General features: G+C 41.6%; 1 protein-coding gene across 1 annotated transcript; it reads right to left on the reverse strand.

Annotated features, from left to right (window-relative positions):
• Positions 1–1,511: 1,511 nt before the first annotated feature.
• ca4a (carbonic anhydrase IV a) lies at positions 1,512–26,934 on the reverse strand. The gene is made up of 8 exons (XM_034177530.1): positions 26,826–26,934; positions 10,202–10,246; positions 9,951–10,115; positions 9,722–9,867; positions 6,838–6,930; positions 6,680–6,746; positions 6,428–6,591; positions 1,512–2,530 (listed from the first exon to the last, which is right to left on the reverse strand). Exons 1-8 carry the CDS (start codon positions 26,875–26,877, stop codon positions 2,351–2,353), a joined length of 912 nt encoding a protein of 303 aa, XP_034033421.1. The 5' UTR covers positions 26,878–26,934; the 3' UTR covers positions 1,512–2,350.
• Between the last annotated feature and the right edge of the window lie 850 nt (positions 26,935–27,784).

The raw sequence follows: 27,784 nt of genomic DNA on the forward strand, positions 1-27,784 counted from the left end.
TTTGGCAGGTGCTGTTCAGCTGTGCCTCAGTCCAGCAGCAGCGTGTGTGCAGCGGGTAGTGATGCGCCGCATGGAGATACAGTAGTGTTCAGAATAATAGTAGTGCTATGTGACTAAAAAGATTAATCCAGGTTTTGAGTATATTTCTTATTGTTACATGGGAAACAAGGTACCAGTAGATTCAATAGATTCTTACAAATCCAACAAGACCAAACATTCATGATATGCACACTCTTAAGGCTATGAAATTGGGCTATTAGTAAAAAAAAGTAGAAAAGGGGGTGTTCACAATAATAGTAGCATCTGCTGTTGACGCTACAAACTCAAACTGCTTTTTTAGCAATCCTGTGAATCACTAAACTAGTATTTAGTTGTATAACCACAGTTTTTCATGATTTCTTCACATCTGCGAGGCATTAATTTTGTTGGTTTGGAACCAAGATTTTGCTCGTTTACTAGTGTGCTTGGGGTCATTGTCTTGTTGAAACACCCATTTCAAGGGCATGTCCTCTTCAGCATAAGGCAACATGACCTCTTCAAGTATTTTGACATATCCAAACTGATCCATGATACCTGGTATGTGATATATAGGCCCAACACCATAGTAGGAGAAACATGCCCATATCATGATGCTTGCATCACCATGCTTCACTGTCTTCACTGTGAACTGTGGCTTGAATTCAGTGTTTGGGGGTCGTCTCACAAACTGTCTGTGGCCCTTGGACCCAAAAAGAACAATTTTACTCTCATCAGTCCACAAAATATTCCTCCATTTCTCTTTAGGCCAGTCGATGTGTTCTTTGCAAATTGTAACCTCTTCTGCACATGTCTTTTATTTAACAGAGGGACTTTGCGGGGGATTCTTGCAAATTAATTAGCTTCACACAGGCGTCTTCTAACTGTCACAGCACTTACAGGTAACTCCAGACTGTCTTTGATCATCCTGGAGCTGATCAATGGGTGAGCCTTTGCCATTCTGGTTCTTCTATCCATTTTGATGGTTGTTGTCCGTTTTCTTCCACGAGTCTCTGGTTTTTTTGTTCATTTTAAAGCATTGGAGATCATTGTAGATGAACAGCCTATAATTTTTTGCACCTGCGTATACGTTTTCCCCTCTCCAATCAACTTTTTAATCAAACTACGCTGTTCTTCTGAACAATGTCTTGAATGTCCCATTTCCTCAGGCTTTCAAAGAGAAAAGCATGTTCAACAGGTGCTGGCTTCATCCTTAAATAGGGGACACCTGATTCACACCTGTTTGTTCCACAAAATTGACAAACTCACTGACTGAATTATTGTGAACACCCCCTTTTCTACTTTTTTTTACTAATAGCCCAATTTCATAGCCTTAAGAGTGTGCATATCATGAATGCTTGGTCTTGTTGGATTTGTGAGAATCTACTGAATCTACTGGTACCTTGTTTCCCATGAAACAATAAGAAATATACTCAAAACCTGGATTAATCTTTTTAGTCACATAGCACTACTATTATTCTGAACACTACTGTATGTGCAGCATGAGCATGTGTGTGGCATGAAAGTGACTGTGATCTGCTCCAGATATGCTAATCCACCAAAATCTGAGCTGTCACTCATTCGGTGACACTCTGTCAGAGCACCTTCGGCGTGAGGAGAAGGAATGAAACACATCATGGATCTCCCCCTGAAAATGGACTCCAGTGGAGAAAAGCAAAAGCCTCCATCCCTCACTTTTCCAGTAGTGAATCGTTCACCTGTTGGTGGACTTTAAACAAACAGCCAAAGTGCTGACTCTTTGACCCCTGGTTTTGAAATGGACCTTGTTTTTATGACTCAGTTCTGCTATTAATAGCTCTTTGCTGTTCACATGCCCCATTAAGATCAACATATCATGTGCCAAGTGGTGGCGTGGACACCGGCCCTGACAGAGCAAACAATCAGAGCACGGCTCAAACATTAGCAGAAACTAAATTTACCTGACATTGGAAAAGGTGGATGAAGTCTAAAGTGCACAACAATGATTGATATGCATGCTGTGAAAGTTTAAGTTTAAGGCCTGAAACCTTTGTTGCTGTGAGACTGATGACTCTGTAGGAAGAACCTGCTTCATGGCACATTCATAATGCTGGACATAAAAACTACTTCACTCCAGACCCATTAATGCTTATCCAACCCTTATGGCACCTTTCTGAAGGTGTTCTTCCTTTGTCATATGTGTCATGAGGGAAGGAATTCTGGGTGAGTCGTGCCGGCACTATAACGTGACGGTTCGTCCTGGTAACCAATGCGATGAAGTTGTTAGGGACCAATTTTCAGCTGAGGAGTATTTCAGAACTTATTGCCTTCATCGGTGTTGCAGGGATGCAATATTCTAGTTGGGGTTGGGCAGGGTCAAGGATGCAGCAACAGCAGCCAAAAGGAGAATGGCACTGGACACGATTGTCACAACTCCTGACCTGTACACCACTCGACTATTCAGTGGCTGGACGGGCCTGAAAGTTCCAACCATTGCCTTTCCATCCTTGAACTTGAGTTCGGAGAAGGCCTGAAGCTAGAACGAAAGAAGACAAACACAACGTTAGCTTCATTAACACTGCACATGGTAATCTAGATGCCTTTCAAATAAATGGTAAATGGTAAATGGACTGCATTTACATAGCACTTTTCCATCTGCATCAGACACTCAAAGCGCTTTATACATAATGCCTCACATTCACCCCGATGTCAGGGTGCTGCCATACAAGATGCTCACTACACACCGGGAGCAGCTAGAGGATTAAAGACCTTGCCCAAGGGTCCTTAGTGATTTTCCAGTCAGGCTGGGATTTGAACCGAGGATCTTCTGGTCTTAAGCCCAATGCCTTAAAATATTGTCCGTACGTGTGTGTGCAGGTGTGAGTGTGTTTGTCTATATGTGGCCCTGTGACAGACTGGCGTCCAGTCCCCCGTGACCCTTCATTGGACTAAGCAGTTGAAGATGAGTGAGTGAGTTTAGGGTAATATGATTTCTTTAGTGATGTCCCTAGTGAAACAAGATTCATATGTTCTTAAAGTGAACAACTCATCCTAATTTTACACAATACAGTAGCCTGATGTGGGATCCCCAAGAAATTGCTGGACATCATAGCAAGCTTATACACAGTGTGAGTGCTGTACGGAATGGAAGCAGAGACTTTGAGTTTTTCCCCAGTGAAAACTGGTGTTCCTCAGGGATATGTTTTTGCTCCTCCACTGTTCAGTGTTTTCATGGACCTGGTGTTGGGAAGGGTTGTGGAAACCAGCAGCTTAGCTGGTTTTTCTGGTGAGTAACGATTTTCTGACCATGACATCACAGACAGTGCTGTGATTTTTGTGGAATCAATGGTTACTCTCAATACTAAGATCCAGGCTTTTAATGGCTTCCTGGACATTTATCAATGTGGGTCCTCAGGCTTTGAGATTGTGAAATTATTCGGAAAAGTGTATGAAGTCATGTGGTCGCTGGACAGATGTGTTGGGCAATCAATCAATCAATCAATCAATCAATCAATCAATCAATCAATTTTTTTATATAGCGCCAAATCACAACAAACAGTTGCCCCAAGGCGCTTTATATTGTAAGGCAAGGCCATACAATAATTATGTAAAACCCCAACGGTCAAAACGACCCCCTGTGAGCAAGCACTTGGCTACAGTGGGAATGCTGATATCTTTGCAAAAAATGATGGTCCAAGTCTTTAGGGTCCTGGTGCTACCTGTCTTGCTGTATGGTTGTGGGATTTTGACACTAATCAGTGACCTACGATGACAACTGGATGTTTTTGGTACCAGGTCTCTTTGGAAGATCCTTGGGTACCACTCAGTGGCGGCTGGTGAAAAAGAGTCTTGGTGGGGCTGCTGTGCCAATAGATTCCCTTGCCTTGTCCAGTACAGGCATTCAAGTGAACAGTCGGAAAATTACTACAATTCCACAATAATCATTTCATGTCCTTCTCAAATCAGCAGTTTTACAGATAAAGTTAACCATTTACAGCTATATTAGGCCCCATTTCTACTTTGGAAAGGAACAGTATCAAATACAACACTCAAATTCTTGAGCAAAGAACATTTCACCATTTGACACCAATTACACACAAAGTACACCAAACTGTACTGAACTGCCATTATCTTCAGACAAACAGATCCTGGGGTTCACAATGAGACCGACCATAACAAAACAGAAAATATCACCACATTTACACTCTTTCAAAATATGGAAAAATTCTTCAATTGACAAAAGAACATTATGTACATATGACAATGTTCACACCACCTTCAGAGAGAGAGAGAGAGAGAAAGTGTGTGTGTGAGAGAGAGACAGAGAGAGAGAGAGAGAGAGAGAGTGTGTGTGTGAGAGAGAGAGACAGAGAGAGAGAGAGAGAGAGAGAGAGAGAGAGAGTGTGTGTGTGTGAGAGAGAGAGACCAGAGGAGTGAGCGAGAGAGAGAAGAGAGGAGGAGAGAGAGAGAAGTGTGGTGTGTGAGAGAGGAGAGACGAGAGAAAGAGAGAGAGATAGAGAGAGAGTGTGTGTGTGTGAGAGAGTGTGTGTGTGTGTGAGAGAGAGAGCAAGAGAGAGAGAGAGAGAGAAGAGTTGTAGAGAGAGGGACAGAGAGAGAGAGAGAGAGAGAGAGTGTGTGTGTTTGTGTTGGTGTGTGGTGAGAGAGAGAGAGCAATAAGAGAGAAGAGAGAGAGAGAGAGAGAGATAGAGAGAGTGTGTGTGTGTGTGTTGAGAGAGAGAGACAAGAGAAAGAGAGAGAGAGAGAGAGAGACAGAGAGAGAGAGAGAGGTGGGTGTGTGTGTGTGTGTGAGAGAGAGAGAGAGAGAGAGAGAGAGAGAGAGAGAGAGAGAGAGAGAGAGTGTGTGTGTGTGTGTGTGTGTGAAGAGAGAGAGAGAGAGAGAGAGAGAGAGAGAGAGAGAGAGAGAGAGAGAGAGAGAGAGAGAGAGAGAGAGTGTGTGTGTGTGTGTGTGTGTGTGACAGAGCGAGAGAGAAAATTAAGGTAATATTTTCTATGAACATTACTGAGTGGAATGGAGGTTTGACCCCCTAAAACAACAAAAAAAATATCACTCATTCGTTTTATCTTAAATTTTCACCCTCGTTTCCACACCAGGAGCAACATTCGGGAATAAATCCGAGCAGCTCGTCAGCTCACCTGAGCTGAAGAGGTGGATGCGCTCCTTTCCATCCGTGCAGATCAGCAGCCTCCGTGACGTGTGCGCGCTGACAGTGTGAATGAAGCCTGACACGGTTTATAACGAGTCAGACAAACGTCTCTCCTCCAACCGGGATGTGCAGTTGTCATTAAACAACGAGAAAGATCTGATGTGTGCACCTCCATGCGCCTCCAAAAGAATCCCCGCGAAACTTTGGTGTCATTGATTTGATTAGTTTTGTTCCGTTTTAAACCTCGGAAGACATAACGAACAGGAGGAGTCCCAGAGTTCTTCAACTTACTCCAGCAAAACACATGGAGACAAAATAAAAGTAAATATAACCCAACCGTCGTCGTCGCCATCATCTCTTCCTGACTGACTGACTGACAGCAGCAGCTGCAGCGTCACATATATCACTGACTGTAGCAATCTAACGTTCCCGCATTTTTGTAGCAAGGGCTAAAATTCCGGCGCCCCAAAGCCATTAATTTTGGCAATGCTGATTTGCCAAATATTTATTAATTTTCCCTAGCAACTACATACAATTGGTTATTTCGCTGCACTTCAAGGGCGCTTTGAATGAGCGCCCAAGATGAGGAATGATACGTTCTCTGCTTCTGTCGGTGGAAATGCACTGTTGAATGAGAGTCAGTTGGAGGAAGTGTTGTTTTAATCATTCATATTACATGTAGGCACATACTATTAAGTAAAACTGACATTGATAATACTTTTTATATATATATATATATATATATATATATTATGACTTTTCCCCTCCACATCTAGGAGAGCAGCGCCCGAGCGCCCCCATGGGCCAGCCGCCACTGGTACCACTGGAATGACTTTGTGTCAAATGAGAGGTTACTTGGGGAGAATCAGCTGTATCATTCGCATTGTGAGGGAACGTCAACAACATTTTGGCCATATGGTGCGTTTGGATGCTTGATCCAGCACTTTGGTGCCGCAGTGAGTGGAGAAGGACAAGGACATGCCCAGGTTTCACCTAGCCACAGCAGACAGATGATTACTTTTAAGAGGTGGGGATGGACCAGTTGTCTGCCTGGGTGGTTGCCATGCAGATGAAGCGCATCCTCCCAGACCTGACCTGAAAAACTTTCAGTTTAAAATGGACTCAGTGGCTGCAGGTTTGTGAACAAGATCATCTGAATCAGAAATGCTGTGATATTTTTTTCATTTATTGTGATTTTACTGTACTGTGCAGAAAACCTTTTTTTTTTTTTTTTTTTTTTTTTTTTTGGTAGTTAGCTGTGTTGGTACCTGTTCTATGCTCATAGGGATGGGGTTCTCAAACACGGTCCAAATCACAGACTCTGTGCAGCCCGGCGTTGTCAGAGAACCTTTGTAGCGGTAGTAGCTCGTCAGGTTCTGCTGCAACGGCATCAGCTGCTCCAGTGAGATGGGAAGCAGAGACACATTTCTGTCTGAAGACACATCAACCAGAGAGGAAACAGTCAGGCACAGCTTTGAAGACGTGCTCTTTAGTCCAGAATACTGAACCGTGGCACCTACTTGTTGCTCTGATGTTTTGCAGTGAACTGATGATGGCGTCGTACTTTCGGTTTGCACTTCTGGACCTCTGAAAAGGCAAAGTAACAGTTTGCAGCTTTGTTTCAGTTCGTGCTCACAATAATAGTTTGATTTCAGCATTAAAAATCGTGTGAGGTCACCTCGTAGAAAAATCCAAGAACAGCAACTCCTTCTTTGTCCAACAGAGCTGTTTTCAGATCAGTGTAATGATGCTTCATGTGAACAATGTGCATCTGTTGGAACAAATGTAGCTCATGTTACCCGTTTTATTCTTTCACACGATAATTTAACAAAATGACAAATTGGATTCACCCCCCCAAAAAAAGGTGTATTATGAGGATTTCTACATTTTTAATCATTTTAAAATATAAATGCAGAGTAGCTAGCTGAGTGGATAAGGAGCTGGCCTCCCAATCTGCAGACCTGGGATCGAACCCTGCTCATGCTCCCTGTCTATGTCCTTGGACAAGCCACATCATCTACATGGTCTGAGTCCACCCAGCTGTAAATGGGTCCTGATCTGGACTGGGGAAGTCACTGGCCCCCTGTGCAGGTGGAGTTATAGACTCTAATCTGTGTGACGCTTCAGAATCTGGAGAGAATCAGCTGCACCATCAGGCCTCAGGGCCGATATAGGACCTACGTATTTTAGCCCCTTTTCCATTACACAGATCGGGCACCACTCGGCTCGGCTCGACTCAGTTTGGTTCTAGGTGCGTCATTTTCCATTACAAATACAACCTCCTCAAAGTGGGCGGAGTCGTCAGAGGTCGTCAGTTGTCGGTCTCAGTCACGGCTGCGCGAAACTGCCATAACATCAATTTACACGTGACACAAACACAAACTCTGAGGTGATGCTGTGCTGCCTGCTCTGTGGGTTTTAAGAGAAAATACAGGAGACTTTGGGAAGTCACACCAGAATATGAAGCTGAAGACGAGAGGCTACAAGCTGCTAAGAGACGACGCATGACGGTAAGCTAATTGTAGTTTTCACTAGCGTCCTAAGTAGCTGATAAATAGTAAGTCCAGCATACAATGTTGTAATGACTGCAGGCTTGGGGTCCTTGAAAGGTTACTATAAATCTAAGTTGTCATAACTATTGAATGTATATATGCGAGCAGGTTGTAACCTCACCCAAAAAATTTAACAAGCCATTTGCTGACTTTCTCGGTTGCCTATAATAGTGTGTTTACTGTTCTCAGGTCAGATTTCACAACAAAGTCGATTTCCTCACATAATTTATGACATTTAAGCACTCTGGACTATCTTGCTCTGTACAGTAGAGCCGGAGAGGATTCCAGTTCATATTCCGGAATAGATTCTGCAGCTAATAACATGGCGTTAGCTAACACCAAAAAATGACCAGATTCCAGCATGACACACTCAGAGACATCAAGAATAACTTTTACCTGCTACAGGCCATCAGACCAAACAGGAATTACATAGACGTTGAGCGAAAACATGAGCAAACATTGATGCTAGTTCTGAAAAACTGAAGGGAACACTTAATCATTAGTGATCGATCTCTGCTCCCCTCCACAGCATGTCTTTTTCCTGGTTCTCTCCCTCAGCCCCAACCAGTCCCAGCAGAAGACTGCCCCTCCCTGAGCCTGGTTCTGCTGGAGGTTTCTTCCTGTTAAAAGGGAGTTTTTCCTTCCCACTGTAGCCAAGTGCTTGCTCACAGGGGGTCGTTTTGACCGTTGGGGTTTTACATCATTATTGTATGGCCTTGCCTTACAATATAAAGCGCCTTGGGGCAACTGTTTGTTGTGATTTGGCGCTATATAAAAAAAAAAATTGATTGATTGATTGATTGTTTGGTTTTGGAGATCAAAACTGACTCTGAGTTGGCTTTATTATTGGATAGGTAAGTTAACATTACTGAAAAACACGTGAATATAGTACAGTTTTGTGTTTTCATCAGCTCAGGTTAGGTAATGTTAATTCACCTACTACTATCAAACATTTGCTAACCAGCTAGCCATCCAGCTAACACCAACATATAGTGGAAAATATTTATAGTCCATGTAAGAGTGAAATGGCTTAGCTGTGTCCTTTTTTTCTGGCACAAAAGAGCTAGTGGGAACAGAAAAAAATTGTAAAAATTGTGTCACTGTGCAACTTCTTGTGGGGGTTGCAACACCACCCACTAGGAAGAAGCTATAGCTGAAAAAACGTGACTGAAAAAGCATTTATTTCCTGTGATTTTGACAGTTACTTAAGGTTTATGTGCATAAACCATAAACCATAATAGACATTATGTGCAAACTGTACGAACAATGAACATTAATGGTGGTACTAGCGGGCTAGCTCCACCCATCCATATTCTATACCTGCTTACTCCAAATAAGGGTTGCGGGGGGCTGGATCCTATCCCAGCAGTTATAGGGTGTGTTACGTGGTACACACTGGACAGGATGCCGGTCTGTCGCAGGGCCATATATAGATAAACAAACACATTCACACCCGCACACACACCTAGTTCAAAGTTTCCAGTCCACAGTTCAAAGTTTCCAGTCCACCTAACCTGCGTGTCTTTGGATGTGGGAGGAAACCGGAGCACCCGGAGGGAACTCACACAAACACGGGGAGAACATGCAAACTCCACACAGAAAGGCCACAGGAGAGAATCGATCCCATGACCTTCTTGCTGTGAGGCAACAGTGCTAACCACTAAGCCACTGTGCTGCACAGCGGGCTGGATATATCACAGAAAAGAATTCGAAATGTGTTTTATTTATATTTCCCATCTGTATGCTGGCTTGGATATATTTATATTCTGCACGGGTGTGTTGTTGTAGTTTAAATACACGGTTTATTTATTTAAAACTGGTCTAAAACTCTTGTTGATGGTTACCAACCAAATGAACACAAACATCATGAATGTTGGGGCGCTATTCATTATTTAAGACGGTATGTAGACCGAGTGTCCTGACTGTGGATCACGTGATGGAGATCAGTGATGTAGTCTAACCAGCTACATCATGCACTGTCATTCTGTGTACGTGTGCACGTTGAGGCACCTCCATTGGATACTGGTCTCCATCAATGGTGTGTTCAGAGCCCGGGCCTCCATTCTTGCCCCAGTGCAGGTGGAACTGCACCGCCTTATATTCAGTCGACAGACCTCCGCCTGAGATGGTGGCGTGGTGAGGAACTGCAACCTGAACTGTGGTGGACACATGCAGAGCATGAAGAGGTTCCAAACATCTTCAGAGCCTCAATGACTATTTGATGTTTACTGAAACACACCTGAGTGCCCGTTATTCTTAATGACTCCTCTGAATGTCTCCTGGTAGTTCCTGAACTTCAGCGGGGTCAGCCGTTCATCTGGCACCGTCCTTCTGGTCACAATGTTGATGGGTGACTGAGCGAGTCCCATGCAGTCGCTGGAAGCGTGATCCCACTTCTCTGGTGCTAAAATGAGAAATCCAACATCATTATCATGCTGCACGTCAGGTTTCAGGTAACCTCGATGAAATACTTCTGTTTAATCAGCTCACCGTTACATTGTTGCTCACAGGTGAACTGAGACTGGTAGCACCAATCTGAAACACAGAGAACCATCAGCCTGCAGTGTGACTTACACTGCACATCAACAAGGTTTGCACGACTTTCAGCTATTTATTTATTTGACACTTTGGAATCTGGAGATAAACACCAGCACCATCAGGCCTCAGGGCCGATTTAGGATCTGCTTAAACTGAAGGAACCCACCTTGGGTTCCTTGAAATTCAGTGTTACAAGCTTTTCAAATAAGAGGATTCCCTTCTTTTCACCAGTGTTGTATTAAGGGGTTGAATTGTGCAAAATACATTTTTTAACTACACCTTTGAACTACACAGTGTTGTATAGTAACAAAGTAAAAATACTTCACTACTGTACTTAAGTACGTTTTGGGAGACTTTGTACTTTACTTGAGTTTTTTAATTCTGCTTACTTTCACTTTTACTTCACTACATTTCCGACCTTAATTGCATACTTCTACTCCAATACATTTTCTATGTGCCATGCCGTTACTCGTTACAAAAAAAAGAAAGAACACACGAAAAAAGTGGTGTTTTCACCCAGAGACACCACTGATTACTAGTGACTGCAATGAAGTCAGGCCGATTTGTCATGAGTCATGTCCAGTAGGCTTTTTTGCACTTGTGCACTTGTGGGGTGTTTGTCAGGAAAATGATCATTTCTCTACATTGATTACAGACCTGCAGCGGGTCTGTAATCAACTTTTCTGCAGCGTGGCTTTGCTTTGAACCTTGGACCAATTGAAGCAGTGATTCACAGGTCGAAGCAGTGCTTCGATCTATGATTCGTGGATTGATTGCTTTATTTCGCTTGATCCTAATTTTTCCCCGCTAAAACCCTGAAGAGCATATGTCTGTGAGTAATATTTAATATTTTTATGTTAAACCGACCTGTTATGGTCTTCTGAAACAGTTGATAGATGTATTTTATAACTTAAAAACTGGACCGATGCTAACGCGTTAGCATGTCTACGGCGTTTTCAATGTTAAAGTTAGCATTAAGCTGTTCGCCTCAGCATGTTTGTGTTGATTTATTTTCTGTATAATTAATGGCTCAGCGTTCGTTGTCGTAAAAGAGTCAAATTGTAATTTTTTAAATTTATTTTTATTCATATATTATAGCAACAACAATAATAGTCTACATAATAGACAATAATAGTCAATAATAATAGACTAATAATGTTACAATACAATTTTAGAGAAAGAGACAAAAAGAACCTAATGATACAAAACACAACAGAAAAGATAAAACCATGTAACAATGAAAATAAATAAATACATATAGAAATAAATAACTGTTTCCTGTGAACACCTAGTGAGTAATCTACTCTCGTTTAGGTTTTGAAACCTTGTTTCTGAAGTGTTTTTGTGTGATGTGCACAATTTTCAGTACTTTGACTAATACTACCAGTCATTTACAAGCCTAGATAAACTTTGTAATATAAAAAAAAACAATCAGTCCGTTTTGATTATTAACATTTACTTATACTTTTACTTTCAATACTTGAGTACATTTAGTTGTACATTACATGTCATACTTAAGTACAATAAATACTAGATACTTTAAGACTTTTACTTGAGTACCATTTCAATCAGTGACTTGAACTTCTACTAAAGTCTTTTTGTTTAGTGGGTATCTGTACTTTTACTTAAGTGTGATTTTCCGGTACTTTATACAACACGGAACTACATGGTTGGAATTTCATGTTAAACACTCTCAAAGTCCCACAAATCTTTGACTGTGCCCAAGCTATGAGCAAAATTTAACCCTGACTTATTGGCTTACTGACACACTCACGGCATATTAATTATTATTATCCCTGAGCCTGGTTCTGCTGGAGGTTTCTTCCTGTTAAAAGGGAGTTTTTCCTTCCCACTGTAGCCAAGTGCTTGCTCACAGGGGGTCGTTTTGACCGTTGGGGTTTTACATAATTATTGTATGGCCTTGCCTTACAATATAAAGCGCCTTGGGGCAACTGTTTGTTGTGATTTGGCGCTATATAAAAAAAATTGATTGATTGATTGATTGATTAATATGTATATGCCACGGACATGAACAAGCGAAGCTCTTCAGCATCTCACCATGTCATTTAGGTCCTTAAATGCTTCTGGGGAGTATTAGCATGGCTAAAAACCTTCAGCTTCTCGGGGGCTACCCCCCTGACTACAGCCCTCTTAACCCCCCGCCTTTTAAAGATTTTTTTTATTTGCCTCTCATATGTCTGGAAAGCCCTCTCCATCTCATTTAGGTCCTTCACACTTTATTTTCAGTAAATCATCTGGGGAGCATTGACATGGCTAAAAGAGGAGGTTAGGCCCCCCCCAGAACCCCCTAACTACACTGTGGACTCAAAATTGGGCACTTACTGTTTCAGTCTCAACTTGCCACTGAATTCCCTCAATATTCTACAAGAGCTTGTCTGTTGTCAATCCAGGAAGTGTTCAACATTTGACATTTCCTGTTTTACTGTGAACTCAAAATTTGGCACTTCCTATTTGGGACACAGTGTACCATGAGCGAGCATGGTGCCACTGTGTGATGCTTTGCTTGTATTATTGTTATTATGTGATGCTTTGGACCTGTGTGACACACCCACGTGATCTGTTGGAGAGAGATTCCTCTGTAACGTCAGAGGCAGAGCACCTTTCCATTTAAAGCAACAGGCTAACAGGCTGTCCTACAGACCCCACCAAGACATAAGGTCGTAAAGAGGATTAAAGTGTCTGTCTTTGGTGACGTGAATATCGAAGGCAATTTCCTAATGTTGTGAATTTGTTCACTCATATGGCAATAAAACTTTTCTGATTTCTGAAAGGATAGTTTGCTTTTTTAAAGCTTTCTTGAAGAAACCTGTATGATGTCATAAAGGTGAATAATGTCTTCATACTTCTTGGTGTAATTTGCAGTAAATCTACATTAAAGAATATGTAAAATTTCTAACAACTCTGTCATATTAAAACTGTTTAAACTTGATTGCCAAGAAATCGAGTACTCTGGCTGAACCAACCAACATACAGCTCTTCCCAAATAAAATTTTTGAACAATGAACAACAAAAGCAGAACTTATTGAATTTTCTGCAGATGTTTATGATACAAATACTACCAGTGGGTAAATAATACCTCTAGATATATTATTAACATAAATACTGACTGTATGTTATGATAAAAAGCAAGAACATGTTAATACCTTATGCTCTGCAGTTTTAAGTTTCGGCAAAACATAGATTTGGGGTTTGATTGCTAATGTTTTAATTATTTTAAAAACTAAATTTGTCCATAGGTGGTGGGAAAACATTTGCATGATTACATCCTCTGGCACAGTTATGTGCTATTTGATCTGAAATAATACCAACCCGAGTAACCGTATAAACAAACAGACTAATTTGATGCATCAGTCACTTCCCACTATTGTTCTCTTTGGGTGACATCAATAAGTCTGGAACCACTGTCAGCGCCGGTGGACATTTCTTATTAAACATACTTGCTGGCAACCATCCACTTACATTTAATGTATTTTTTACAAATGTGCCATTTTATTAATAGTTTATTTTTTCTCTCGCTCTCTCTCTTCTTGCAAACAGTGAATTGTTCTCATTTGGGACCGAGTCGGCTGTTTTCCTGGCCATAGAAAATGTCCTAATACACAGGAATTGCTTTGCTGTTCACATAAACGTTAGTGGTTGGGTTTTATCTTTCCTTGCTTGCAGAAAAAAACACTGGCTCACATTCTTGCACGCTGGTTTGAGGGTTTATTAATATTTCACAATCGGTTTGCATGTTATCACACCACACTGTGAGACAAATATCTGCAGCAATCTCCCAGATCAAATATTTCTGAAAAACCACTGAAAAGACAAAGGAAGGGTCTCTCACGCTTTCATTAGGACTGTATGAGCACCGGTGGCCTTCTTTGTGATGTTACGGAGACTTTTCCTCCTGCCGTGCTGCGATAAAGGCTAAAAATAAAACATGCACATGTGGAATTGCCTCTCGATGCAGGAAAATGATCAGTTCATTATTCAATGATTGCTGTAGAACAAGAAATCTTACAACACAAAACTCTGACTGGATACTGCTGAAGGCAACAAAATGGTTTATTGCACCTGTTTTTTTCTGAACAACAATAATAATAATCACCATACCAGAAAAAACAGCACTTCCAAGATAATAATAAGAACAATAACTACTGCTTCTTCTTTCAGCTGCTCCCATTAGGGGTCAGCAAGGCAGATCAATCCTTTCCATCCTCACCCTGAACTCTGTAGCCTCCTCTGTCTCCAACCCGGCCTCACGGCATGTCCCGATTCAGCAGCATGAAATACACATTCATCTACTGGTTCGTCATATTGTCAGGAAAAGTGCAAAATTCTCGTCATGGGAGCACAAATGTATTCTAATTCATTCTGTGACGGGTGCACGGAATTGGGGGGTTATGTTTAGGGTTGGGGGTCGGAGTAGTGTTAGTAATAGTGAGTTTAAAAAAAAAAGTCACAAAAATTTGAATCTTTTCGTGACAGATGTACGAAAAAAAAAATGTGAGACTGGGCTGCTGTCTCACCAACCGCCTGCTTGTCCTCCCTCAGCACGTCCATAAACCTCCTCTTTGGCCTCTCTCTTCTACTCCTGCCTGGTCAGCACCAAGGTCTCACTAAACAACTTTCCCCTTCACTCTTGCAAAATCAAATCAAATCAAATCAAAATCAAATCAAATCAATTTTTTTATATAGCGCCAAATCACAACAAACAGTTGCCACAAGGTGCTTTATATTGTAATGCAAAAGCCATACAATAATTACAGAAAAACCCCAACGGTCAAAACGACCCCCTGTGAGCAAGCACTTGGTGACAGTGGGAAGGAAAACTGCCTTTGAACAGGAAGAAACCTCCAGCAGAACCAGGCTCAGGGAGGGGCAGTCTTCTGCTGCGACTGGTTGGGGCTGAGGGAGAGAACCAGGAAAAAGACATGCTGTGGAGGGGAGCAGAGATCAATCACTAATGATTAAATGCAGAGTGGTGCATACAGAGCAAAAAGAGGTGAATAAAAAGAAATACTGGGTGCATCATGGGAACCCCCCAGCAGTCTAAGTCTATAGCAACATAACTAAGGGATGGTTCAGGGTCACCTGATCCAGCACTAACTATAAGCTTTTTCAAAAAGGAAAGTTTTAAGCTTCATCTTAAAAGTAGAGAGGGTGTCTGTCTCCCTGATCCGAATTGGGAGCTGGTTCCACAGGAGAGGAGCCTGAAAGCTGAAGGCTCTGCCTCCCATTGTACTCTTACAAACCCTAGGAACTACAAGTAAGCCTGCAGTCTGAGAGTGAAGCGTTCTATTGGGGTGATATGGTACTATGAGGTCCCTAAGATAAGATGGGACCTGATTATTCAAAACCTTATAAGTAAGAAGAAGAATTTTAAATTCTATTCTGGAATTAACAGGGAGCCAATGAAGAGAGGCCAATATGGGTGAGATATGCTCTCCTTCTAGTCCCCGTCAGCACTCTAGCTGCAGCATTTTGAATTAGCTGAAGGCTTTTCAGGGAACTTTTAGGACAACCTGATAATAATGAATTACAGTAGTCCAGCCTAGAGGAAATAAATGCATGAATTAGCTATTCAGCATCACTCTGAAACAAGACCTTTCTAATTTTAGAGATATTGCGCAAATACAAAAAAGCAGTCCTACATATTTGCTTAATATGCACATTGAAGGACATATCCTGATCAAAAATGACTCCAAGATTTCTCACAGTATTACTAGAGGTCAGGGTAATGCCATCCAGAGTAAGGATCTGGTTAGACACCATGTTTCTAAGATTTGTGGGGCCAAGTACAATAACTTCAGTTTTATCTGAATTTAAAAGCAAGAAATTAGAGGTCATCCATGTCTTTATGTCTGAAAGACATTCCTGCAGTTTAACTAATTGGTGTGTGTCCTCTGGCTTCATGGATAGATAAAGCTGGGTATCATCTGCGTAACAATGAAAATTTAAGCAATACCGTCTAATAATACTGCCTAAGGGAAGCATGTATAAAGTGAATAAAATTGGTCCTAGCACAGAACCTTGTGGAACTCCATAATTAACTTTAGTCTGTGAAGAAGATTCCCCATTTACATGAACAAATTGTAATCTATTAGACAAATATGATTCAAACCACTGCAGCGCAGTGCCTTTAATACCTATGGCATGCTCTAATCTCTGTAATAAAATTTTATGGTCAACAGTATCAAAAGCAGCACTGAGGTCTAACAGAACAAGCACAGAGATGAGTCCACTGTCCGAGGCCATAAGAAGATCATTTGTAACCTTCACTAATGCTGTTTCTGTACTATGATGAATTCTAAAACCTGACTGAAACTCTTCAAATAGACCATTCCTCTGCAGATGATCAGTTAGCTGTTTTACAACTACCCTTTCAAGAATTTTTGAGAGAAAAGGAAGGTTGGAGATTGGCCTATAATTAGCTAAGATAGCTGGGTCAAGTGATGGCTTTTTAAGTAATGGTTTAATTACTGCCACCTTAAAAGCCTGTGGAAATTTCCTTCAATGTCGCCTGCTCTGGCCCTCGGAAGACAATTGACTATGGTTGCTGGTGTCGCTAACTTCACATTTCTCAAAACAGAGTCGCCAATAACCAGCATTTGATCCTCAGCGGGTGTGTCGCCGAGTGGGGAAAAACGGTTAGAGATGTGAACGGGTTGGTGGTGTACAGGGGGCTTCTGTTTAGGACTACACTTCCTCCTCACAGTCACAGGAGAAGCTGCCATGCTAAACCGGCTAAGAGCTAGTAGCTGTGCTAAGCTAGCGGATTCCTAAAAACACACAAAGTGAATAATGTGTAAATAATTTAGAGGTGATTCAGCAGAGGGAGTGCTTTAGTTAAGGCACGCAAAGATTACACTGTGAAACAAATTGTTATCTAGTTATCTAGATCAATCTAACTACGCAGATTAAACAGCTAACAGATATAGCAAAGCACCGCTGTGCTCCGGAACAGGAAGTGATACAATACCGCAGTGAGACCCAACCACCAGTAGAGTGGTTGGCTTAGGGTCATTGTCAGGGTTCTAGCTAGAACCATTTTAGTGTCAGGTAAATTATGTGATCACAATACACTGCTGGGGGTCTAGGGGCACCTGGTGGGGGTCAAGAGGGCAGAGCCCCTGAGCTATAGGGTTTTATACCTCTAAAACGTTATTGGCAAGCCCCATTTTAACTAATTTTGAGTGGTTTTAGATGCATTGAAAGAAAGAATAATAGACAAAAATTACATTTATGTTGTAATATTTGTAATACCAAAGTTCTTTTTTAAATGTTTCTCTCAAAGTCAGGCAGTCAGGTTAATTAATATTTGATGGGCAGATAGCATTTGCTCTCTTCTTCAAAAATGACACACTGCACCTTTTACTCCTGTGAAGTAGGCAGGGTTTTTCTGACATGACAGTTTTCTTTCCAACATGTTTGAGTGGGATAGCTTTATTTTTTTAAACAATATAACCTCTAATTGTCTTGTTTGAACAAGAGCTGAACCTGGACTGATTTGATTTCGCTGAGGCTCCTCCCCTGCTCCTCGTCTCCTTTGCTCCCCTCACGCTCTCACCATCTCCAAGCTTTTTGGTTTAACAGAGCGCTGAAAGCAGCTGACTGCTGATCTCTCTGCTGTTTGCAGCTTAGATACTAAGAAAATGAGAAACATATTTCTTATTTCTTTAATTATTTGGTTGAAATTGCAAAATAAAACAAAAGTACGACTCTATAAGCTTGAAATACGATCGAGTTGGGCGGGACAGCCCATTTGAACCCGAGAGCCGGGCAGAAATTTGCAGTACTGGGTGATACCACCCGGTGCCACCCACCGTAGCTAGAACCCTGGTCATTGTCCTGCTGAAAGATGAACCGTCGTTCCACTCCGAGGTGAAGAGCGCTCTGGAGCAGATTTTCATCCAGGATGTCTCTGTACATTGCTGCATGTACCCTAACCCTGCTGAATGCTGGAGCTCTAACAGAGTGACCATCAGATTCTTGGTCACCTCCCTGACTAAGGTCCTTCTCCCCTGATCACTCCATTTAGAGGGGTGGCCAGCTCTAGGAAGAGTCCTGGTGAATCTGAACTTCTTCTATTTACAGATGACAGAGGCCACTGTGCTCATTGCGAGCTTGAAAGCAGCAGAAATGTTTCTGTTGCTTTCTTGCACAGATTTGTGCCTTGAGACAATCCTGTCTCAGAGGTCTACAGACAATTTCATTTGCCTTCATGCTTGGTTTGTGCTCCGGCATGCATTGTCAACTGTGGGACATAATATGTATACAGGTGTGTGTCTTTCCAAATCATGTACAATCAACTGAATTTACCCCACGTGGACTCCAATTAAGCTGTAGAAACATCTCAAGAATGATCAGTGGAAACAGGATGCACCTGAGCTCAATTTTAAGCATCATGGAAAAAGCTGTGAATACTTATGTACATGGGATTTCTTTATATATATATATTTGCATACATCTAAAATAATAAACTTTTTTCACATTGTCATTATGGGGTATTGTGTGTATCTGTTAGCTGTTTAATCTGCGCAGTTAGATTGATCTAGTTATCTAGATTACGATTTGTTTCCCAGTGTAATCTTTACGTGCCTTAACTAAAGCACTCCTTCTGCTGAATCACCTCTAAATTATTTACACATTATTCACTTTGCGTGTTTTTAGGAATCCGCTAGGTTAGCGTAGCTACTAGCTCTTAGCCGATTTAGCATGGCGGCTTCTCCTGTCTCTCCTGCACTTTTCTGCTCTGGGTGTGAAATGTTTAGTTATTCCTCGGCCTCCTTTACTAGTAATGGTACTTGTAATAAGTGTAGCTTATTCGTAGCTTTGGAGGCCAGGCTGGGCGAATTGGAGACTCGGCTCCGCACCGTGGAAAATTCTACAGCTAGCCAGGCCCCTGTAGTCGGTGCGGACCAAGGTAGCTTAGCCGCCGTTAGTTCCCCCCTGGCAGATCCCGAGCAGGAAAAGCAGGCCGACTGGGTGACTGTGAGGAGGAAGCGTAGCCCTAAACAGAAGCCCCGTGTACACCGCCAACCCGTTCACATCTCTAACCGTTTTTCCCCACTCGACGACACACTCGAGGATCAAACTCTGGTTATTGGCGACTCTGTTTTGAGAAATGTGAAGTTAGCGACACCAGCAACCATAGTCAATTGTCTTCCGGGGGCCAGAGCAGGCGACATTGAAGGAAATTTGAAACTGCTGGCTAAGGCTAAGCGTAAATTTGGTAAGATTGTAATTCACGTCGGCAGTAATGACACTCGGTTACGCCAATCGGAGGTCACTAAAATTAACATTAAATCGGTGTGTAACTTTGCAAAAACAATGTCGGACTCTGTAGTTTTCTCTGGGCCCCTCCCCAATCGGACCGGGAGTGACATGTTTAGCCGCATGTTCTCCTTGAATTGCTGGCTGTCTGAGTGGTGTCCAAAAAATGAGGTGGGCTTCATAGATAATTGGCAAAGCTTCTGGGGAAAACCTGGTCTTGTTAGGAGAGACGGCATCCATCCCACTTTGGATGGAGCAGCTCTCATTTCCAGAAATCTGGCCAATTTTCTTAAATCCTCCAAACTGTGACTATCCAGGGTTGGGACCAGGAAGCAGAGTTGTAGTCTTACACACCTCTCTGCAGCTTCTCTCCCCCTGCCATCCCCTCATTACCCCATCCCTGTAGAGACGGTGCCTGCTCCCAGACCACCAATAACCAGCAAAAATCTATTTAAGCATAAAAATTCAAAAAGAAAAAATAATATAGCACCTTCAACTGCACCACAGACTAAAACAGTTAAATGTGGTCTATTAAACATTAGGTCTCTCTCTTCTAAGTCCCTGTTGGTAAATGATATAATAATTGATCAACATATTGATTTATTCTGCCTAACAGAAACCTGGTTACAGCAGGATGAATATGTTAGTTTAAATGAGTCAACACCCCCGAGTCACACTAACTGTCAGAACGCTCGTAGCACGGGCCGGGGCGGAGGATTAGCAGCAATCTTCCATTCCAGCTTATTAATTAATCAAAAACCCAGACAGAGCTTTAATTCATTTGAAAGCTTGTCTCTTAGTCTTGTCCATCCAAATTGGAAGTCCCAAAAACCAGTTTTATTTGTTATTATCTATCGTCCACCTGGTCGTTACTGTGAGTTTCTCTGTGAATTTTCAGACCTTTTGTCTGACTTAGTGCTTAGCTCAGATAAGATAATTATAGTGGGCGATTTTAACATCCACACAGATGCTGAGAATGACAGCCTCAACACTGCATTTAATCTATTATTAGACTCTATTGGCTTTGCTCAAAAAGTAAATGAGTCCACCCACCACTTTAATCATATCTTAGATCTTGTTCTGACTTATGGTATGGAAATAGAAGACTTAACAGTATTCCCTGAAAACTCCCTTCTGTCTGATCATTTCTTAATAACATTTACATTTACTCTGATGGACTACCCAGCAGTGGGGAATAAGTTTCATTACACTAGAAGTCTTTCAGAAAGCGCTGTAACTAGGTTTAAGGATATGATTCCTTCTTTATGTTCTCTAATGCCATATACCAACACAGTGCAGAGTAGCTACCTAAACTCTGTAAGGGAGATAGAGTATCTCGTCAATAGTTTTACATCCTCATTGAAGACAACTTTGGATGCTGTAGCTCCTCTGAAAAAGAGAGCTTTAAATCAGAAGTGTCTGACTCCGTGGTATAACTCACAAACTCGTAGCTTAAAGCAGATAACCCGTAAGTTGGAGAGGAAATGGCGTCTCACTAATTTAGAAGATCTTCACTTAGCCTGGAAAAAGAGTCTGCTGCTCTATAAAAAAGCCCTCCGTAAAGCTAGGACATCTTTCTACTCATCACTAATTGAAGAAAATAAGAACAACCCCAGGTTTCTTTTCAGCACTGTAGCCAGGCTGACAAAGAGTCAGAGCTCTATTGAGCTGAATATTCCATTAACTTTAACTAGTAATGACTTCATGACTTTCTTTGCTAACAAAATTTTAACTATTAGTGAAAAAATTACTCATAACCATCCCAAAGACGTATCGTTATCTTTGGCTGCTTTCAGTGATGCCGGTATTTGGTTAGACTCTTTCTCTCCGATTGTTCTGTCTGAGTTATTTTCATTAGTTACTTCATCCAAACCATCAACATGTTTATTAGACCCCATTCCTACCAGGCTGCTCAAGGAAGCCCTACCATTATTTAATGCTTCGATCTTAAATATGATCAATCTATCTTTGTTAGTTGGCTATGTACCACAGGCTTTTAAGGTGGCAGTAATTAAACCATTACTTAAAAAGCCATCACTTGACCCAGCTATCTTAGCTAATTATAGGCCAATCTCCAACCTTCCTTTTCTCTCAAAAATTCTTGAAAGGGTAGTTGTAAAACAGCTAACTGATCATCTGCAGAGGAATGGTCTATTTGAAGAGTTTCAGTCAGGTTTTAGAATTCATCATAGTACAGAAACAGCATTAGTGAAGGTTACAAATGATCTTCTTATGGCCTCGGACAGTGGACTCATCTCTGTGCTTGTTCTGTTAGACCTCAGTGCTGCTTTTGATACTGCACTTGATACTGAATCATATTTGTCTAATAGATTACAATTTGTTCATGTAAATGGGGAATTTTCTTCACAGACTAAAGTTAATTATGGAGTTCCACAAGGTTCTGTGCTAGGACCAATTTTATTCACTTTATACATGCTTCCCTTAGGCAGTATTATTAGACGGTATTGCTTAAATTTTCATTGTTACGCAGATGATACCCAGCTTTATCTATCCATGAAGCCAGAGGACACACACCAATTAGCTAAACTGCAGGATTGTCTTACAGACATAAAGACATGGATGACCTCTAATTTCCTGCTTTTAAACTCAGATAAATCTGAAGTTATTGTACTTGGCCCCACAAATCTTAGAAACATGGTGTCTAACCAGATCCTTACTCTGGATGGCATTACCCTGACCTCTAGTAATACTGTGAGAAATCTTGGAGTCATTTTTGATCAGGATATGTCATTCAAAGCGCATATTAAACAAATATGTAGGACTGCTTTTTTGCATTTACGCAGTATCTCTAAAATCAGAAAGGTCTTGTCTCAGAGTGATGCTGAAAAACTAATTCATGCACTTATTTCCTCTAGGCTGGACTATTGTAATTCATTATTATCAGGTTGTCCTAAAAGTTCCCTAAAAAGCCTTCAGTTAATTCAAAATGCTGCAGCTAGAGTACTGACGGGGACTAGAAGGAGAGAGCATATCTCACCCATATTGGCCTCTCTTCATTGGCTTCCTGTTAATTCTAGAATAGAATTTAAAATTCTTCTTCTTACTTATAAGGTTTTGAATAATCAGATCCCATCTTATCTTAGGGACCTCGTAGTACCATATCACCCCAATAGAGCGCTTCGCTCTCAGACTGCAGGCTTACTTGTAGTTCCTAGGGTTTGTAAGAGTAGAATGGGAGGCAGAGCCTTCAGCTTTCAGGCTCCTCTCCTGTGGAACCAACTCCCAATTGAGATCAGGGAGACAGACACCCTCTCTACTTTTAAGATTAGGCTTAAAACTTTCCTTTTTGCTAAAGCTTATAGTTAGGGCTGGATCAGGTGACCCTAAACCATCCCTTAGTTATGCTGCTATAGACGTAGACTGCTGGGGGGTTCCCATGATGCACTGTTTCTTTCTCTTTTTGCTCTGTATGCACCACTCTGCATTTAATCATTAGTGATCGATCTCTGCTCCCCTCCACAGCATGTCTTTTTCCTGGTTCTCTCCCTCAGCCCCAACCAGTCCCAGCAGAAGACTGCCCCTCCCTGAGCCTGGTTCTGCTGGAGGTTTCTTCCTGTTAAAAGGGAGTTTTTCCTTCCCACTGTAGCCAAGTGCTTGCTCACAGGGGGTCGTTTTGACCGTTGGGGTTTTACATAATTATTGTATGGCCTTGCCTTACAATATAAAGCGCCTTGGGGCAACTGTTTGTTGTGGTTTGGCGCTATATAAAAAAATTGATTGATTGAGAATTTGGAAGAAAAAAAAATGAATTTCATGCATTTTGGAATAAGGCTGTAACATAAACTGTGGAAAAATTGAAGTGCTGCAATTAAGATCCGGATGCACTGTAGTTGACACCAAATATTTAGACCACCTCTACTTCTTGTAACCACACCATTCCACCAGTCTCACTCTCATTCACACAGATGTACTCAGTCTTGCGCCAACTGACTTTCATTCTCCTTCTCTCCTGAGCATATCTCCACCTCTCCAGGTTTGTTGCAATCTACTCTCTCCTCTCACTACAGATCATAATGTCATCCACAAACATCATAGTCTACAGGAGAAAATATGAGAAAATATAAGAAAATTTTCACCTGTTTTCTAAACTGAGCTTCGACTACTCTTTCCCATAACTTCATGCTGTGGCTGATCAACTTAATGCTTCTGTAGTTCTGTAGTTACTGCAGCTCTGCACATCACCCTTATTCTTAAAAATCTGAAGCAGCACAGTTTTTTCTACTTGTCAGGCATCCAAGGTCTGTAACCCCCTAGTTGCTCCTGGTGGTGTGTAAAGTGCTTTGAGTATCTGATGCAGATGGAAAAGTGCTATATAAAGATTTATGAAATAACTTAGAAATGCCACCGCCTTGTAAACATTTCCAAGCCTCTCTGGAACAACTGCCTTTCCACTCTTCATCCTCACTGTCCTCACTAATCCTCAGCACCTCCTGATTTACCCTCTCCACATCATTCATCCATCTCTCTCTCTCTCTCTCTCTCTCTCTCTCTCTCTCTCTCTCTCTCTCTCTCTCTCTCTCTCTCTCTCTCACTCTGTCTCTCTCTCTCTCTCTCTCTCTCTCTCTCACTCTCTCTCACACACACACACACACACACACACACACACACACACACACACACACACACACACACACACACACACACACACACACACACACACACACTTTTCTTCATATAATAATAATAATAATAATAATAAATAATTATAATAAACAAAAAGTCAAATTTGAGTGAACTCAGGTTGATTACTGATATTTATTTGGCCAAAAATTATACAAAAAAAAAACTTCAAATAAATCAAATTAATTTGTTTTATTTTGTAATAGAAACCTTATAACTTTAATAAAAACGCCATTCACATTTTTTAAAAACTGAGCTTTAACAGAAAATGCCCATTTAAATGTCCAAATTCTTATTCTGTTGCAAAGGTTTTTTTTCTATTTAAAAAATTAAGAAATTAATTAATTATGAAGTTACCCCTTTTCCTCAAATAAACAAATAAATACATTTTGTAAGCATAATGCCAAGTATGTGGCAACACAAACAGTTGATGAAGATTACTTACCAAAAAAAAGTTTGAAAAGTGAATAATAATCTTCTGTACGTTAAAAAGTTTTGTTTTTTGGTTTTTGCTGTTGTTTTAAAGCCCTGTAATTATTTTCACTCATAAAGTTAAGTGGTTGTATTTTCTTGCTTTACTCAATTGTCTTTTAAATTCTATACTTCAGAAATGACCCAAATGTAGAAGTGATTGTGATGCGTTCGCGGGCACTTTGTTATTGTTTAAGCACATTTGAGCACAAACAGGAATTGAACCTTCGTGCCGCAGCTGTGTTTTGTTTTTCCATCTGTGCTGCAGTCCTGTTTGTGGGGTTTATCCAAGAACTTTGAGTTTGTTAGTGACATGAAAGTTCCACCAGGTTTCTCTCTCGTGGCCTTTACAGACTCAGCTCTCAATAAGTCAAGGGTTGTTGGTTCAGTTCTCACTGATGTTGTTATTTTGATCTTGATACATTTTGATGTATTTCTTGTCTCAGTCACGTCTTGTGTGTGTTTGCGCACGCGCTCTCAGATAGAATTTGGCTCCTTTTATGTGAACCAATCAGATTTCTGTCCGTTTCTCGAGCGGCGCGAAGTCACAGTGGACACAGAGTGCGGAAAAATAAATGACAGCACAAAACGGAGAGAAAGAAGTCTATTCTTCTGCGCGTCACCGGCCGAGCACGGACACGGATTTTTTCCTCCTCTGCAGAAAACCAAACGCGCGCTGCAGAAACTAAAGTCTGGATCAGGATCACATGCACAAGCGTTTCGACTGAACATCAGAATGAACCTGCAGCACGGCGCGATGCGCGTGCGGTGCGGGTGCGTGGCTTTTTGCAAAAGGCAAACAAAATGCTTTACGCACGGACTGTGCACGAAGCTCCTCTGAATCCCAAAGTGTGCCGAGTGCGCGCGCGCACACACTGCGCACTGTGGCGTCACCAGATAATCTTAATAATAATAATAATAATAATAATAATAACAGCAAAAGCAATAATTTATCGAACAGCAAAAGAAACGAGTGGCACCCTCAAACCCGCAGACACGTGACGTCATCGTGGAATTCATGCGTGAGATTCATTTTTAGGGGTGGTGGCCAAATGGTTAGTGCACTTGGCTTCGGAGGTTCCGGGTTCAAATCCCACCACTGTCACTTTTCTCCCTGCAATGTGGAGCTGCGTCAGGAAGGGCATCCGGCGTAAAACATATGCCAATTCAACATGCAGATCCATCTGTGGTGACCCCGAGTGAAAACAAGGGAACAGCCGAAGGGTCTCTCTCTCTCTCATTTTTGCGATTAATTTTTATCTGAATTAAAAGGCCTATTTGCATTTTTCTAAATATCTTTTTTTTTTAATATTAGCCTATTATTGGTTATATAATTAACTGTTAAGCGACTAAATGTTTCGGCGACCAATATGGAAATATTTTAAAGGATTTTTTTCCTTCCACCTGACTGAGAGATTTATTTATTTGTTTGTTTGTTTATTGAAGTAATGAATGCACGTGTGAGGAAACGCGTCAGATGTTCTTTTCTTTCCTGATGTGCGAGTGTGCACGTCGGCAGCACGTGCGCATCCGCGGGACGCCGCGAGAGGCTTCGTGCGTGATTTTGCCGCCAAAACTTGCGCATGGAGTTCTCTGCGGCAACGAGGACGCGACGAGCGTGTGCGAGCAGGTGCACGAGAGAGAGAGAGAGAGAGAGAGAGAGAGAGAGAGAGAGAGAGAGAGAGAGAGAGAGAGAGAGAGAGAGAGAGAGAGAGAGAGAGAGAGACTTGGCGCGTCGTTTTTTCTTCAGGGTGTCTGTTTTTTTTTTTTTTAATCAATCGTCGCGTAGAGTTTTTCACGCGCGGAGGCTCATCAGCACGACGGATGAACAGCTTCTGCGGATATTTAGCGCCTGTTTTTCTGCGCATTTGTGCTAAAATGGATTTACTTTTTGAGTGGATAGAAAAAAAAGACTGACTCAGTTGGAATAATAATAATAATAATAATACATGTATTATTATTATTATTATTAAATACAGCTGTGGACTGAAATGTTTTTTAAATGATTAATTTCAGAGAAATAGATAAATCAAGATGTTAATAAACCTTCGGTGCTGTTAGTCTCACTGCACCTCCTCAGACAAAAAAAACCCAAAACATTTCTACATCCAGCCGTTGACTGTAATCCTCGTTTTGACGCATGCTTTTGTTTTGCATTGATCGATTGATTGATGCCACTTACCTCCTGCTCCGGTGCAAAGTGTCCACAGTGACGTCAGCAGAATGAAGAACATTTTTCAGCCTCGGACTCGCGCCTCAGAAGCAGCTCCTCCGTGTGATCACATTCTTCCAGGGGTCTAGTTATCCATCAGCATGGCCCAGAGGAACGACAGCGCGGCCCCTCCCCTCCAAGAGTCCAATCAGGGCCCTGCGCACTCATTATTAGGAAGGTGCTGATTGGAAAATATGTCCTAACTACGTTACAGGAGGCGGAGTCAGTGATCAAAGAGCCGACTGCTATACAGGTACCAAACTCTGGAAGGCCCTCGTGGATAAGGACAGTCATCTGGATCCAAACTGCACTTTTCCTCCTTTGTCATTCCTTTAAACCACCGTTGCTGCTGTTCTCACTTCCACACACACTCATCCTTGAAGGTAAAGTGAGTCCCTTCAGCTGCTCCCTTGTTTTCCAATTCTGAGATGGATCAGCATGTTGATCTGGCACAACTTTTACACCGGATGCCCTTCCTGACGTAACTTCGTATTACAAGGAGAATGGGGCAGGGATGGAGCTGAAACCTCGTCCATGTCTTAGAAAAGCTTCAAAATGTCCTGGAGGATGTCTGATGATCTGGGATATTTCGATACAGTGGATGTTCGAAAATAATTTTTTCCTTCCCCATCACAAACACAAACGTGGCTACTTTGGTTAAAAAATTCTTTTCCTTTTTTTGCTCAGGATCTCTGCATGTGATCCAGTATGGACCAGCATAAGTTTTAGGACAGATGCCATTTCTGACATTATGAGATGGGCATCGATTATGGGCACAGATGCTTTTCAGCTGGGAACTTTTGAACTTTGGCACAAGCGAACTAACTACATGCACCATTTCCTTACTTTTTCCATGGAACTTGCAACATTGTTCCACACATCATGACATCACATCCCATGATGTCTGTCAGAGTTGTAATCTGTAAAAA

This window comes from Thalassophryne amazonica, chromosome 9 (assembly GCF_902500255.1).
Source record: "Thalassophryne amazonica chromosome 9, fThaAma1.1, whole genome shotgun sequence".
Classification (NCBI taxonomy): Eukaryota; Metazoa; Chordata; class Actinopteri; order Batrachoidiformes; family Batrachoididae; genus Thalassophryne; species Thalassophryne amazonica.